The following is a 17,091-nucleotide window of genomic DNA, read 5'->3' as shown; positions in this document are numbered from 1 at the left end:
AATTTTTGGACTGTGTTTGGATTTTTATTGAGGCATAAAAAAATGAGACAATCAGCAAATTTGAAAACTGACTAGATATTGGATAACTTTATTTGCCCTACAGCATGTTTTTCAAAAGTTTTGATGTTATCATTTTTAAAAAAATAAGAGATGTCACATTAAAATCCAGATAGCCAGCTTATTTTGGAAAAAAAAAGGAAAGATTTGGCCACAAATGGGCATATCATCCCACTCAGACATTCTGACACTTCACCCCTATATTCCTTAGCATCTATTTCATAAGAAAAAAAGATGTTTCCCTAGCTAATCACAATGCCATTCTTGCAACCAAGAATTGACCTCAATACAGTATTATCTAACATTCAGTTCATATTCAGATTTCACCAATTGTCCTAATAATTAACGTCCTTTAAATGAAGCTGCTTTTTGTTCAATCTAGGTTCCAAGTGCATTGCATTTGGTCTCCTTAGCCTCCTTTGTTCTGGAACAATCTTTCATGCCTTGACATTTTGAAGCAGCCAGGCCCATAGAAGATGCCATGGTCTGGATTTGTTAAATTTGGGTTCACCATTTTTTTCCAGAAACTAAAAATTAATGCTGCATTTTTTTTTTCTGTATGTGAAGTTCTGCATACATTCATCAAAGTTGTGTGTGTGTGTGTGTGTGTGTGTGTGTGTGTGTGTGTACTTTGCTGGTGTCTTAATCACGTGTGCCATATAAATACCATGGAGACCATCATGGTATGGTATGATGCGAAGCACCAATCTCTGTATATACTTCGGAGCAGGGCATCAGATGCTATAATGCCAAACAGTTTTTTCCCCACTAGTATTGATCTACATCGTCACCAAAATTTACTGTCCACCCTTTAATTTTTGCTAAATCTGTAGGTGTAACATGATATCTTACTGTGACTTTCATTTGTATTGTCTTGACTACTAAAGAGTTTGAGCATTTTTTTCTTATGCTTATTGGCCATTTGTGTCTTCTCTCCTGTGAAAGGCCTGTTCCTGCCTTTTGCCTACTTTTGGGGAGGTTCTTTTTCTTACTGATTTTTACATCTTCATGCTGTCTGGATCCTAATCACATATAAATTATATATTTCCCAACTTTGTCATGAAACAGTATCACATAAGGTGCTTGGATACTATAGTCCAATGTTTTGGGTTCAAATTCCGTCTTTGTCACTTACTAAGTGTGTGACTCTGGACAAATTAACTTCTCTCTGCCTTAGTTTCTTTGTCTGAAAAACGGGAGTGACAATGTTACCTTTCACAGGGTAACAGGGAGATTAAGTTAATAATATAGGTAGTGCAGTTAGAACAGGGCCTGGCACATAGTAAAGAATCAGTGTTTGCTATTGTTCCTTTCTTCCACTTATAGGTCCCATGCAATTTTGAGGCAGTAGGCTTATCAAAGTGCTCACCCTACATGTGATCTCCTGCCCCGTTTTGGGGTTTCCTGCACTATGCCTAGGGCCCCATTCATACATTGTGCCCCTACAACCGTGTGTTACACCACACTAACGGGGGTGACTACACCTTGTCCACACAAGTGCCCCGTGAAGTGATGTCTATCCCTTGAAGGTTCATCAGGCCAATTAAGTTTTCCTTTGGGATTGGGAAAAACGTTTTGCAACCTCGAAGGGCCGCCTCCCAAATCTGAAGAGATTAACGCCCAGTAGTCCCCTCCTTTACTTTAAAGACCCACAAACACCCTTCACTCAACCATGAGACCTAACAGCATCATGATTTATTCTGCAACAATTTAAGAAAATTCTCTACTTAGGATTGGGCCCCTAGCACCTCACAGCAATCTACTCCCCAGCCCCACCCCGCTCACTGGGCCTCTCCCCCAACTTGGGCCTTTCTTTCTGCAGTGTTTCAAAGACTAGCAAACTCATTGTACAAGTGCATCCAGAAAGCACTCAGTAAGTGTTCGTTAACGGAAAGAAATGGTGGCAGGAAGGAAAGTTACTGCGTTGCTAGGTAGATTTGATGAGCTGAAAAACTGAGTGAGGGTCAAGCAGGGCGACGATTGGCTGGTCCCGAGAGTGGGGCTGGGGGTAGAACACCGAACGTCGGAGGGAGTTTCTGGCGACCAGACAGTCGCTGCGCAGCGGGTCAAGGAGCGGTGCGTGGCGAGAAGCGCGGAGAAGTTTGGTGTCCCCAGCCGGGACAGGCTGCTGCTCACGCCCCGCCCAGCTCCGTCCAGCCCCGCCCCGGGGTGCCGGGGCCGCGGCCAGAGCCCGGCCGCCCCAGAGCCTGCGCACTGCGGCCCGTGCGCCACTAGTGGTTCCCAGCTGGGCTCCGAAGATGGCGGACGGCACCGGCGCGGGCGGCAGCACATCCTTGAGGGGGCTGCGGGAACGGATGGGTGAGCGGGGCCGGTGGCTCCCGAAACGGGTGGGGAAGGATGGTGTTGGGCCCTCGCGGGAGGCGGGTTTCCCGCGGCCCCGGGGCCGTAAGAGCGACATGACCGTCGCCGGAAAACTTTTCTCCGGAGTCGACCCGCGTCTTATGGTCCTCCCCTCACCCCCCCTCCCCCGGAACCCGTGATGAGGACGGGGACACGGGACACGGGAGCCGTTCTGGGCCAGGGGCAGGACGGGAAACGGTTCCGCCGGCGCGGCGCGAGAGAACTAACGGGCGCTGCGGGGGGGGGGGGGGTGCGGGGGTACTCGAGGGTGCACCCTGGAATCCGGGCGCCCCACGGACAGTCCCGAGCCCCTTCTGGCGTTGGGGAGCGGCGAACGGACGCGCAACCGCCGCGAACCGCTACGCCGCTGGCTGGGATGTGCGGGCGCCAGCCCAGACCCCCGCGCCCCGCAGCGAGGGGAAGCCCTTCCTGGCAGGCATAGTTTTGAGTTTCCTTAGCCCAGGGCGTTTGCAGTTTAATGCTCTTTTGCTCTTGAAATCCTTCCTCTCCCAAAGTCTTATCTCCCGCACCCTGCTGGGCAAGGGCCAGTAATGGATGAGTTGTCGGGATCTTTTTCCTGGGAAGTTGGGATGAACTTGGCTCGCTGCTCCTCCTGATTTGCCTGCTGTAGCACATGACTTCGACAAGATGTCACCTTCCGTGGGACATCTTGCAATCCCTAGGCTGAACGGAACGAGAATCAGCACTTCAGAGTGCTTCTTCCTAAACTGGTCCCATTGCCAAAAAGTTCTTCCCCCTTCTGAAACCGTTAACTTGACAAGATCTGGCAGCGTGTTACTTGGTCCAGGAGACCGCTCGACTACCTGAGCGAGCTGGCACCCGGCGAGTTTGCGAGACTGCTTTTTAGCAAGTTTTCAGGCTAGTTGCCTCTAATATGAGCTTGAATAAAACGATTTTATTGAAATCCTGAGGGTTTTTTTCCTATGTAATTAAAAATTAATTTAGATCTGGGTGAAATAAGAGATATGTTACTTAACACTTTGAATCAAGTCCCCAAAGAATATATCAGAAATGCACTTCCATCGTGTCTACAGTGAGAAGAGTTTTCCTTTTCTCACTTTAGCTTATGGTTCTGGTCCACCTAGAGAGAGAGTTTGCAATAAATTAAAGTTGTTTTATTGCTAATTGACACCTAAGGCTCAGTGGTTTAATGTGGTTAACCAGCATTTTCCCAGTGTGTTAAAGGAGCTATGGTCTGGATAACCCTAAAAGCATTTGAATGTTGAATGTTGGAAAGTATTTAAAAATTACATATGGAACAGTTGCTTGAAATCACACTATTTCATACACCAAAATGAAAGCCATGCTAAAAAAGGCTTAACCCACCTAGTTTACATCCTTGCTACCCTTTTCATACTGGGAATTGCAAACATTACTGTTAGACTAACAGAGCACCAGCTTGTCTAGAACTGCCCTCCTGGGCTCAGCATTTTCCTGAAGGGGACAAGGAGACAATAAAATGCTTTTGCTAATAGGCCAATTTCATCTTCTGCTGGGTCCCTGGCTGCAAAACTTCAAACACTGTCCTGAACAAATAACCTATTTAGGCACAGTAGAGAACATCATCAATAGAAATTGTGTCTACATAGCATACATTGTATACATATACATTTATTTAGTTATGTTTTCTGCACATAGCACTGTGCTAAGCTTGCAGGCATGCCAAAGAAATAAACTTATTTTACCAAAACACATGTGTTTTATATTTTTATACAGAATTGCTTTAAAATAAAAACTTATTTAAACATTTCAACTGGTTGAGCATAAGAAACTTTGCTGCTGTCACCTTTCTCTTCTTGGTTTTTCTAAAATCACAAATGGTTTCTGAGTTTAGAATAAATTTTTCCAAAGAATTCTTTTATTTTCTACAAATGCAGAAAAAGCAGCTGAGATTGAGAGCTGGATTATCATAGAATTTTCACGCCCCATCTATAAAATCCTGGGCAGCTTGTATAACTTGCATGTGTACTGTAATGGGGAGCATAATATGTTTCCAAGTAGCTATCCCATTGTAAACAGCTCTAAATGGCAGAAAGTTCTCTCTAATTTCCATTTTTTTTAAGACATGCTATTTTTGAATTGGACTTGATGTCTTCTGGAAGTCTCTCTCTGCCCTATGACTTTGGCTGTGACTGTCTTAAGCAAAACTCGGTGAATATCTGCCTTATTTTTCTGATTCCGTGGTGGCAAATTTCTTACTTTGGTTTCCTATTAAATTTTTTCTTAATACTTATCTCCTCTCTCCCTGGCTTAATGATGTGTAGACTGTCCTATTGCCATGAAGAGAGATCCTTGGCATGGGTGGAATGGATCTGCTGGGACCACACCACTCCCAACTGCTCAGCTTTGCAGGGTGGATCCAGGGCAGGGCCAGCAGCTGTGGGGAGGCTCAGCTATTCTGCTCTACTCCCCAGAAGGGACTTTGTGGGCTACCCCCAGTGGGAGCTCAAGATAGGATTTTGTGGCAATTGCTCTTTTTTATTCTGTTATCCAAATAGCAGTGAGTAGTCCTACATCTATTAATCTGTAAAAATTAATTTCATGGTATAGTGTTCTCTGCCAAAACCATAGCCATTTTATAATAAATAAAAAACTTTCAATACATTTTTGTAACCTATACCCTTTGCTTCCTAATGAAAATACTGGTTTATGTGATCTAATATTTCTTATTAGTGCATAAGAAAACATCTTGGGGAACAAAGGTCATGGAGAGACGGGGCTACAAATTTTATTCAAGAGCAACAGCTGTGACCAGCAATTTAGAATTGCTGAATTAAGTATTGTGATGAGTATTTATCATTGACATCGCATGAGATAAAGCACTTTGAGGTGATTGTTCTTGGGCACAGCCTTGGGAAGATTATTACCCTGCTTGAACTAGTTTGCTCTAGTGTTTGTGTGTATGTGTGTGTGTGTTTTGGGGGAAGGGGGCAGAAAGGGAGAGAAGCAGAAATCTTCCACTATATTGAAGTCAATAAAGAGCTAAAATGCTTTATGTCCCAAAAGGGCCTCAAAATTTTAATGAAAACTTTTAAAAATCTATTAGTATATATTTTTTGCTGATGCTTAGAAAGCATTCTTTAATTTTGGCTCCTGGGTTCATCCTAGTGGCCCTTAACTGTTTTTGGTTTGTTTCATTCTGACACCTTTATTGGCCTAAATAACCAGAATGATTAAGGAAGGAATCCTCACCCAAAAGAGTTTGTCACTGTTCCCCTGATAGGAGAATGGTTTTCTTCTTATTATGGCTTTTACAAATTTTCTCTAAACTTAGACCTTTCCTAGCCACAGCATAAATAGTGTTTTTATTTTTTTAAGCAAACTTTAAAAATGGCGAATCCTTTATTTTAAAAATCTTTCCGTTGCTATATTTTTAAAGTACATAGTAAGTACCTTTTAAGCCAAAACCATATTTTTCATTTATTTTATAATTGATTTATTGATCACTTTATTTATTTATCATCAACTTTATACATTTAGGTCCTAATTCTTTCTTCCTGATATCTTAAACAGAAGTTCTTAGAAGTAGCTGATAGGAATAAGGAACTAAATCATAGAAACGTTAATGTGGTTTTTATACAATTTGGTTCTTGATAATATAATATTTAAAAGTAAAGTTACTTTTTAATCTATAATTGAGTCAAGTTCTGGCTTCACCACTTACTACCTATGCGATCTGAGAAACTTATGCTTAGCTTCAATTTGCTCATCTGAAAAAAGAATAGGGAATAATGTCCACTTTATAGAATTGTTGTGAGAATTAAACAAGGTTATACAAATGAAAAGAACTTCATACATGGTGAAATGATGTACAGTGTGCCTTGTGGCACTTTCCAGGAACATAACCATATATAAAGATTCATAACCCAATTTTAGTCATAAACTGTACACATTTCCTTATATAATCTCCAGGCAAAAGGGAGGTATTTAATTTGGGGCTTAACATTAGTGTAAGAACTATAGAAAGATATGGACATATAAATATTCTAAATACTGGTGTATTTATCATGCCTTGCTGTTCCTTTTAAGTGAATGTTAAGTAAATTCCCTCACAATGAAGTTAATTAAATAAAATGTTCATTTACTCAAGCCCAGCTATAAAGGCTTTCCCCCATTGCCTGGACATTTTAAATAATTTTTAAAGCCTGTCCTTTTTGTAAATGTATTTCCCGCCAGTAGTAATTTGGGTATAAAGGTCTAAAAAAATCAGATTTGGTATTATTACCATATTAACCTTTCTATGATTCAGTTCATTATTCCTACCACAGCTACTTATAATGTTACTTCTGTTTAATAAGCTATTTAATGAATCTGGTCAAATCGTACATACTGAAAGAAATTATCTTTAAGGTCAGCTGAATTGTTTCAAAATATGGACTATTAAAATTTGTAAGTAGGAGAACTGAATGTGCAAAAATAATGCTACAAGGTACTTTATTTTCTCTGTGCTTAAGTAGAAAGGTTGCTGGGGTGGGGGGGGGGATACCTGGGAGGGCTTAATTAATTTCTAGACCCTATTTAAGAATTTTTCTTAGTGTGCCAGTGCTGAAATTCAGAAGACGATTGTGGTCCACAGAATTGCCAGTAGTTAAATTATTAGGAAGTTGAGAAATTTAAATTTAGCTAGGTCATGAATTATCTGAGCTATTAGGTCTCTGGAGAAAAAAAAAATCTTTTCTTTTGAAATGATCTCTATGGCAGCAATTATGAGGTCACCTTGAAGGTTATACTGTAAAATGACTCCCGGCTCTCTTTCCTCAGTGGCAAAGTAACATATCAGAGTCCATTCATTCTACTCTCTTAATTATTTTAATTGCCTGTCCTCCCAACTGTTATATTTTTCTTGATGTATAGAAACCGGAATTGTATGCAATATCCAAGGGGCATATTTCCTGTGATTTTTATATAACGGGTTTCAGTGTTATTCCCCATACACTTCCTGAAGGTGCCCAGTATTTGGGGGGCATGTGTCTGATCCCATGTAGACACAGCCATACATGGAGTTAAAGAATTCAGGGAATCCCGTATAATAACTCTTACCTGTATCACCCTATAGTTAGTTTTTATTACTTTCCCTCAAATTGTACTTCCCTAATCTTATACTTAACCCTTATTGAAGTTCTGAAGTTCCTTTACCACTTTTCCACCTTTTTACACAAGTCGTTAGCACTTTGTATAATTTATATTTGTTTGCTTGTTATTTTTCTAACTAGAATAATGTCATCTTATTGGCCAGTCCTTCTAGATGAGCAGTTCTCCACCTTCACTGTGCATCAGAGTAAAGATGTGGGAGGGGCCCAGGCAGTGCTATTTTTTTTAAGTTTTAGGTGGTTCTGATGTACAACCAGGGTTGAAAGCCCCTGATCTGGGTAGTTTATAAATGTACTTCGTAATAATGTGCCCAGTCTCTGAGGGATCTCACTGTTGATGCTTTTGTACCCAGATTCAGATCCATACATTCCTAACTGTTTATTTTCTAAACGCCCAATTTATGGTGAAACATATTTTTTTCCAATTCCTTGCAAGCTCAGTTTTTCTAGTACTTGGTGAAATGTCTTGTTTGAGGCATTTTTGAAAGCTGATAATCATTAGCTCCTACTCATCCACAAGCTCCTGCTGCCACAGCCACCAAAATTTTAATTATCTTTATGTCCACAGTACCCTGGCACATCCACAGTAGACACTTTTAGTTCTTGGTAAAATGAGTGTTGAATATCATAGGTACTTAGTATATCATTAGTCCAGATTAATCAGTCATCATTTTACTTTATAGAAGACACTATAACTTCAGCGATCCTATCGTTTATCATCAAAGATACAAGTGGCCGTGGTTTCCCGACCTCTGTATTCACTGTTTGTATTCTTAATCTCTAATCCCTGATCTCTTCCCTTTATCTCCCTGTATTTTAGTTGCTGCAGCTCACGCAATTGCCGAAGAGAGACGTAATCAGAGTGGTATTAGTTCTACTTTATCCCATTCTTCAAATATAAGATCGACATTTAAACCAGGTATAATTTCTATTCTGCTTGAGATAGATGTCAGAATGTCATATCTTTAAAACTTGATACCCTATTAATGTCTAACTATATTCTTTTTTTTAGTGATAGATGGATCTGTACTTAAAAATGATATAAAACAAAGGCTTGCAAAGGAACGTAGAGAAGAATCCAAACGGCTACACGATGGTATATTTAAAACATTTTTAAAAAATCAAAATGAATGAATTTCATGTTAAGGTTATATGTTTCCAAGTCCAAACCTGTTTGTTTGATAGATGTTTTAGTTTTCCTTGGCTGCTCAAGCAAATACCATGCAATAGGTTGGCTTAAACAATGGGAATTTATTGGCTCACGGTTTTGAGGCTAGGGGGAGTCCAAATCAAGGCATCATCAAGGTGATGTTTTCTTCCCGAAGACTGACATTCTGGGGCTGGCTGCTGGTAATCCTTGGTCCTGGGCTTTTCTGTCACAGACAGTGCACACGGTGGCTTCTCCTGACCTCTCGCTTTTCTTCTGGGTTCCACTGACTTCCAGCTTCTGGTTGCTCCCTGTCTGAATTTCATTCTGCTTATAGAGGACTCCAATGATTGGATTAAGACCCATCCTGATTGAGTTGGGCCACACCTTAACTGAAGTAATATCCTGAATAGATCTTATTTACAATGGGTCCACACCCACAGGAATTAAGTTTAAAAACATGTTTTTCTGGGGTACGTAGCTCCAAACCACCACAATAGATTGCAATTATATTATAAATTATATTGCAGTAAATACTTATACTAAATCAGGTAAAGAAGGATGATAAAAATATTTGACTAAATTATTTAATTTTTGAAAGAAGTTTTTGTTGCAAGCTTTAATTTTCTGAAAACTAAGCTACGAAAAATTCTTCAACATTTATAGAAACAAGCAGAATGAGATGTCAGTAAAAATCATTGTAAAAAGTGAAAATGAAGCGCTTAATAATCTTAATATAAATTTGGTGTCTTTTTACTGATTGCTCTGCTTACTTAATCAAGTGTAGCTCCATATAAATTAGGATCTGAAAAGATAATCCTTGTACAACTTGAAAGAATGTTTTTCAACTATGTATCTTTCCTCTTTGGTCTTCTAAATCCACTGTCAGAATCATTGCTCAGCTTCATCCAAATGGAATATAAATGATCTCTGTTTTGATGGAACAGTTGTTTCTTCCTGTAGCACTATAGGAGTGTTTTACAACTGCATAGATACTCTCCAGGCTTTAGTGAGGGAAAACTTGAATGTAGGAAAATGTGCTATTCTATAATGTGGTATATAAGTAAGTCCATTAATGTAAAACTACTATGCTTAATACGGTCTGTATAGATGAAACCTTTGAAAGAAGTTTCTATTGAAAGAAAATAAAACATATATTCTGGCCATGTGTTTTTATAAAATTCTTATTTTAATGTATAGCATGTTAATCTGGTGGGATTTAACTTTAGATGAGCGTCATCTAAGTCAGTTGAGTTCTTTGGAGTTAAATGAACACTCAGTGAAAATGGCTCTTTAGTGGCCATCTGTTATTTATATAATAAATCTTTAGTTATTACCACACCTTATGTTATTTTAAGAAGGAGAATGAGGTATATTAGCTTTTTCCTTCTATGTGTATAATGTGGAAAACTTAAATATTTTCTTGGCTTCTGTATATTGAAAATGTATTTGGAATATTTCAGCTAATAAAGAAATGCAGATGCTTGAAAAAGAAAGAAAGTCCAAGCTCCAATATGAAAAGCAAATGGAAGAAAAGCAGCGAAAGCTGCGAGAACAAAAGGAAAGAGATGAACAACGGAGGGCATCTGCTGAAGAAAAAAGAAAACAGAAGTTAGAAGAAGAAAGGGTACATCATTTTATGGCCTGTTAATCATTTGATATGCTGTTTGGCCTGGGTCTGGAATATTTGATTCTTAGCCTTCCTCTGCCTTTACTGGTCCAACCTGTGGAATTGGAACCTCCCAATTCTTCCTTCTTCCTCTCTGTTAGAAGCTCTCATCCCTGTCCTGATAAGATCCCAGGAATTTAGACCAATTCTAGGTTGAGGAGCCCAGCAGATTCAGGAACAGAGCCCTTTCAAGCCTCAGGACATAACACGTGGGGTACCTATAGCTCGGGGTTTGTTCTGAGCAGCTCTCTACTATAAAAAAGCAGTCATTGTTGTCCCATTGCCTAGCAAGTATGGGCCGATCCCACCATCTGTCCCTCCCCAGTATGCCTCCATTTGACTGTCTCAGTCTTATTTGTCACAGCTCCTCTAATTGTATTTGACTCACCAGACAAGTCAGCACTTACTCTCCTTTACGTTTTCCTCTGGCTCTCTCTTATGGGCACTCATACTCTATCCCTCTCACTATCCCTTGTGTTCTTTCTTCACATTCCCTTCCCCCCACAACTGGGACCCTCTGCTTTACTGGTTCATTGCCAGCATTCTCTCTCTTTCCCTCCCCCTTTCATTCTCTCTGTTGTTTTTTGTTTGTTTGTTTGTTTTTTGGCTCTGCCACTCTTTTCCTTTCTGGACTCTTGTAGTATCTTTGGCACTCTTTTGGTATGAGTCAGTGGCTTTGTCATGCCCTCTTTCTGTCACTTCTGTCCGTCTTCAGTCAGTTTGTCCTTTGTTGTTTATACTGGGCATCTGACTACCTGTCTCATTCTATATGATTCTCCTGCTGTGACATCAATTTTTTCTCTCGCAGATCATTCCACTGTTGAGTATGAATATGCTTGACGCTTTCTGTCGAATCTGGCATGTTCACTCTGATGCGGTTCTCTTTTTTGCTGGCATTCTTGCTGTCTATTCTAGTGGCTCTCAACGGTCCCTAAATAAGACTTTGTCAGTCTGTCTCTGGTTTTCTAATTCTGGCCTTTTCCTGCCTCTGTCCCCTCACTTTTCCTTCTGCTTTCTTTGTCTTAGCTTCCCTTTGTTTTTCTCTCTTCATCTTTGGACTGTGCTGTTGTTTTCTCAGTATGTGTGTGTTTTCATCTTCCTCTCTTTTTCTCTGTTACACCATTTTAAGATTCTCCTTGGTTTCATTTCTCCCTGCGAATTTCTCTGTGCCTTTCTCTGTGGTGCTTACTTTTCTTCCTCACTTGTGCACACAGTTGCTCTTGTACATGCCTCACTCCCTTTCTTTCTTATTCCAGGACTGTTCCATGCCATTTTTCCTCATTCATGGCTCACTACCTCTTTCTTTCTCTGTCGTTCTGAATCTTTTTCTTTGTTGGTTATGCTCTTTCTCATGTTCTGTTATTTGGTAGACCCTCATTCAGAATTTCTATCACTCTCCCTCTTCCTCCATGAAACTTCTTCCTATTATCTGTGGCAAAGAGAATGAAGGCCTGGGAGAGAATATGAATTAAGGACTGTTAAAAAAATCAAAGAAAGTAAAATAGAAACCTGTGTGTGTCGGGTGGGGGAGGGTCTCTGGAGGAAAAGGGAACTGTCTCAAGGACTGAGAGAAAAAGAGACCATCTCAAAGAAAGAGGGTCCAGACAGGGAGAACATGGAGGAAAGAAGAGAATACAATATAATAACACTACAGACAGAAAGGGAGCCAGAGACATGGCAGAAAAATAGGCAGAAATGTGAAGCAAAAAGGCAAAAGAAAGTCAACCACAGAGCTAGCATGGGGGCATCCCAGAGAGAAACAGGAAAAATGGACACTCTAAGTAAGTAGGCTATACAAAGAGAAGAGAGAATACTATGGACAAAACCAAATTCGGTGGTACTGAGGAGGGGTGAGCGTGGACATCAGAGAGTGTATGTATGAGCCACAGGCAGCCAAGCATGCAAGAAGGAACCTGAAAGAACACAGAGGAGCAGTGCAGTTGGAAGCAGTGGGATAGAATTCTTAGGAATCAGAAATGTATTAACAATACAAGATTAATCTCTGGTTTTAGTCTTTATCATAGTTTCACAGTTTAAGTAAATCTTATTTTAAGAATTATAGTTGCTTTTCTCCTCAGAGGAAATGGATTATTCTTCAGTTTTCCTAGTATGTTTTTGCCCTCAGAGAAACAGTGGGGACCTTGTAAGGATGGTGATGTTATGGGGAAGAATAGAAAATCTCCTGACCTTGAAGTTGATTTGCTTGTCCTGAGTATAGTCTGTGGTTATGTTATGGCACAGGGATGAGAAATATCTGAGAAAAGAAAACTGGGCAACTCATTTCTGGAAGCAGAGTTGTTTTGCCACAGTGTCACGTTTATGTCTGTAGAGCTGCTGTCCTGACCATTTTAAATTGAAGTTGAGGTCAAGGCAAGCACGTCAGCTATTTTTTTAACTTTTTTTTTTTATCAGTTAACACCAGAATTAGAGATGATACAAATGTGGCTATAACAGATGGCTGGCATAGGTTTCATTTTGCTTATATGTGTATTGGTTGATTTTTTTTCCTGCTTTATTCTACAAAGAATTTAAGGTGGCTTAAAAAAAAAATACATACTGCACCAGATGATAAGACAAATGGTTGAGGGAATCGAGGAGAGTGGAAAATCAAGCTTAGGAAATAATAAGCATAAGAAACGGTTAGCATACACAGTCTTTGTACAGTCGCTAAAATAGGCTACAGATTCGGCTCTAGATTTCCTGATGATATAAGCAAAAAGGGAAATATGATCAGTTCTGGATTCTGGGTCCATAAAATTAAAAACATTCAGGTGAAGCGCTGATATTGATACCTGAGACATGTCTCCAATTATTTGTGAACTTTTACCTGATACAAAAAAGCAAAAGTTGGTGCTGGGGTTGTTTTATAAACCATAGATCAAAATTATAGTAACCAATGTAATATGTAAAAATATGTTGACTTTTTTTTTTAACATAGGAGCGATTCAAAGCCGTACTTTACCGTACTTTGGAACGGAGCAACCGTGTTGATCATCGTCAAAAAAGGTGGTCATGGGAAGGCTCTGCCACATTGAATTCTGAGAACAAATCTGGTAATTTATATAACAGTTAAACTTCATTGTTCATATTTAAATATTGGCTGTTAGTGTAAGGTTGCATTTACTGCAAGGTCTTAAACTGTAGCCTAAACAAGTATGCTGCTATGTTGTCTTTGGGGAGGGCCTAGTAAACTTATATTTAAGTTTGTGTCATGTGAGATTGCAAAGGAAACAGGAGAAATCAGTTTTAATGATATATTTTATTTAACTCAGTATATCAAAAATCTTATTTAAACTTGTAATCAGTATTGTTCTAGTTTGCTAATGCTACTGGAATGCAAAACACCAAAGATGGATTGGCTTTTCTAAAGGGGGTTTATTTGGTTACACAGTTACAGTCTTAAGGCCATAAAGTATCCAAGGTAACGCGTCAACAATCGGTACCTTCACTGGTGGATGGCCAGTCACATCTGGAAAACCACTGTTAGCTGGGAAGGCATGAGACTGGTGTCTGCTCCAAAGTTCTGGTTTCAAAATGGCTTTCTCCCAGGACGTTCCTCTCTAGGCTTCAGCGCCTCAAAAATGTCACTCTTAGTTGCTCTTGGGGCATTTGTCTTCTCTTAGCTTCTCCGGAGCAAAAGTCTGCTTTCAAAGGCCATCTCCAAAATGTCTCTCTGTAAGCTGAAGCTCCTCTCTCCATTCCAGTGCATTCTTCAAAGTGTCCCTCTTGGCTGTAGCAAGCTCTCTCCTTCTGTCTGAGCCTATATAGTGCTCCAGTAGTCAAGGCCCACATTGAGTGGGTGGGGCCATGCCTACATGGAAATTATCTCATCAGAGTTATCACCTACAGTTAGGTGGGTCACATCCCCATGGAAACACTCAAAGGATTCCAATCTAATTAGCACTGATACATCTGCCCCACAAGATTGCATCAAAGAATGTGGCTTTTTCTGGGGGGCATAGTACATTCAAACCGGCACAACTATTAAAAATGATGAGTGATTAATAAGGTTTACATGCTTAGCCAATACGTATTTTAAAAATAAACTAAGTCTGCTTGTTTACTATTGAATTATCATAAAATTTCCATATAAGGTCATAATTCTACACACCTTCATAAAAAGTAATTTAAATGTACGCAGTTTGGGAGGAATGTCTGACAGTAAACATTATGTACCTAATTAATGCATGTCTATCCTCCATAGAGCTACATCATGAAAATTCATTTTGTTTCAGCTAATGATGCTTTCTTCTTTTTTAATGATTACAGTAAATGTGCTCTCTTTTTTCAGCCAATAAACGTTCCGTATCTACTGAAAAACTTGAACAAGGGAATTCTGCTTTCAGTAAACAAATGTCTACGTCATCTGCAGGTCTTCAAAATTCTATTAAGAGTAAGTAGTTATTTCATGTAGTCTACTAAATTTCAATCTAATGAGCTCAGTTCTTTGTGTATTTTTATGGTACCGTTTATTCTTTAGATGGTAGAACATTCTAATTATTTCAGAGATCGTCATCTTTATTATTTTGTATTTTCACCAATAGAAGTCTTTGTATTGTGATTTTTATATTAATCATATCAGGTGGGTTTGTGGGACTCTTGTAGCTCAAACTGAAACATACTTTGGCAAGAAGACATTATGATTAATTGGCACAACAATTTATTAAAAAATTCATTCATGTTCTTTCTAACCTGCGAATAAAATTGTTATTTCTAGTGACTGGTTAGATTAGTCATTCAATTTCCATTAAGTATCATGACTATTACCTCATTTAAGAAAAATAATAGCATATATATAGCAGTTGATGGTTTGATCTGCTTTATATATATGACATTTGTTATTTCAGCCACCTTGTGAAATTGACAGGCAATTCGATTACCTTCCTTGTTTTATAGTTAAGACTCTAAGAAATTCAGTGTTTTCCACTCTCCCATGTTCTTTGATGGTTTATATTTTGGTCATTTGATAGGTGCATCATGATATTTAAATTGTACCTTTCACTAATATGACAATGTTTCTCCTTAAAGCAAATAAAATGATAATTTTTAATGATAGCAGTATTCCCAAGCACTACTGCACAACTCTCAGTAATAGGAATGCAGTGTTATTTTGAGTAAAACAAAGTTACCTTCTACAGAAACTTCAAATGCCTTTTTGCTCCTGGTGTTTTTTTGCCCTTTTAATTAATGTTCCTTATTTTAAAAACCCAAAAACTCTATACCTGAATGTGTGTAAATGACTATTTATGGCTTATAGTGTATGGTGATTCTCACGGTAATTGAAATGAATTAGACAATCATACCCATCAATCAAAAAAAATTCCTTTTTCTTTCCAGAGGAAAAATAGAAGTGGTCTTGACAGGAAAAAGACATGGCAAGCAATTCCACACCATTCCCTCAAACTTAGCCATTAGAAAAGAAGAAATGCCGCTTTCGTGCCTTCCGAATTGAAAAAGGCATAATTATAGTTTGAATAAAAGAAAGTTTCTTTTGCATTATTAGGTATCTTGACATTTTTTTTGAGCAGTGCTGATTACTATAAAATTCCAGTACAGCAAACCGTTTTGGATATCATTTAAAGTATAATTAATTGCAGCAGTGTTTGGCTTGGAAAAGATTTTCATTTTTGTCCCATAATATTATAGTTTTAATATGTTAAAAAGCATGTGGGACAAAAGCGATTTTTGTTAAGTTCATACTTTATTTATACTTTTAGGAATTTTACAGTTTCCATCGATGAGCCTGAGCGGTCTTTTATTTTGCTGTTTGTCAGCCTGGGCATATCCTATTTTCTCTAGTAGTGGCCTAAGAAAAGTTGATCCACTTAGCATCCTTAGCATCCCCGCTCTCAATATGCTTCCCCAAAGCATTTTTATGTATAGCCTAGATTCCTAAATTAATGTAGGAAGATTTTCTCTAGCACCTTGCTTGTCATATGATAAAATTAATTTATTTTTCATAGCTAAATCCTCTAGAAAAATTAGATACATTAATTGCAATGTCATGTTTATGTACTTTCATTTCAGTATATTTTAATTGCTTCACAAGCATTGAACTTGTTTTACCATCTAATTGCTTTGAGGGATTAACAAAGATTTATTCCACAGACATTTATTACATTTTTAGTAATAATAATGAGCAAATACTAATATGCGTTCATTAATATGTCTACTTTTCATATTAATGAGACATGTAGAGAAGGGGGACAGGAGATGACATTCAAGGTAATAGTTAAATTGCACTAATGGAGCAATTCCAAGTAACTTTTTAAATGATTTCTTTACTAGTTTTTAATATAAGAAGGTAGGTGTGGAAGATACCTGGAAGTAACTTGCTTAAAGGTACAGTATGTTGCACACTCTTCTGTACATAATGAGTCTGTGGACAATAAAATAGATTGCCAACATGTGTATCTTTGTAAAATCCCTTTCAATTTGAAGCCTCTTTAATCCAGAAATATCGACATTTCAAACTCAAACAAAGAACATCATCTAACCTGTAAGATTTTAAATGACCTTGTTTTACATCTTGATTGATTCAAATAGTCTATTTCTCTTCTACTCACAGATGACTCATAATAACGGTTCACACTGTGTTGTCATTTCTTTCAGTGTATTAATGAAGGATATGCGATTTAATCATGATTTATTACACTGCTATGGTTCAGGCTGCTCAATCATATTATTAATTCAAGGAATTTTCAAATGACACTATATTGACAATATATAATTTAATTTGCATCCCC

The 17,091-nt window shown here is 38.6% G+C and overlaps 1 protein-coding gene across 4 annotated transcripts in view; it reads left to right on the top strand.

Moving 5' to 3' along the window:
• The first annotated feature begins 2,255 nt into the window (after positions 1-2,255).
• MAP7D3 (MAP7 domain containing 3) overlaps positions 2,256-17,091 on the top strand; it is a 30,973-nt gene continuing 16,137 nt past the window's right edge. For all 4 annotated transcript variants that reach the window (XR_005214588.1, XM_037821834.1, XM_037821833.1 and 1 more), the window contains exons 1-6: positions 2,256-2,376; positions 8,350-8,448; positions 8,542-8,625; positions 10,140-10,303; positions 13,284-13,398; positions 14,637-14,738. Coding sequence is in view for 3 of the 4 variants with exons in the window: in XM_037821834.1 (XP_037677762.1) it covers positions 2,316-2,376; positions 8,350-8,448; positions 8,542-8,625; positions 10,140-10,303; positions 13,284-13,398; positions 14,637-14,738 (625 nt within the window). In the remaining variant the exon portion in view is untranslated. The remainder of the gene's footprint in view (positions 2,377-8,349; positions 8,449-8,541; positions 8,626-10,139; positions 10,304-13,283; positions 13,399-14,636; positions 14,739-17,091) is intronic.

This window comes from Choloepus didactylus, chromosome X (assembly GCF_015220235.1).
Source record: "Choloepus didactylus isolate mChoDid1 chromosome X, mChoDid1.pri, whole genome shotgun sequence".
Classification (NCBI taxonomy): Eukaryota; Metazoa; Chordata; class Mammalia; order Pilosa; family Megalonychidae; genus Choloepus; species Choloepus didactylus.
Note: the sequence above shows the minus strand (reverse complement) of the source record. Positions and strands in the feature narration are given on the sequence as shown.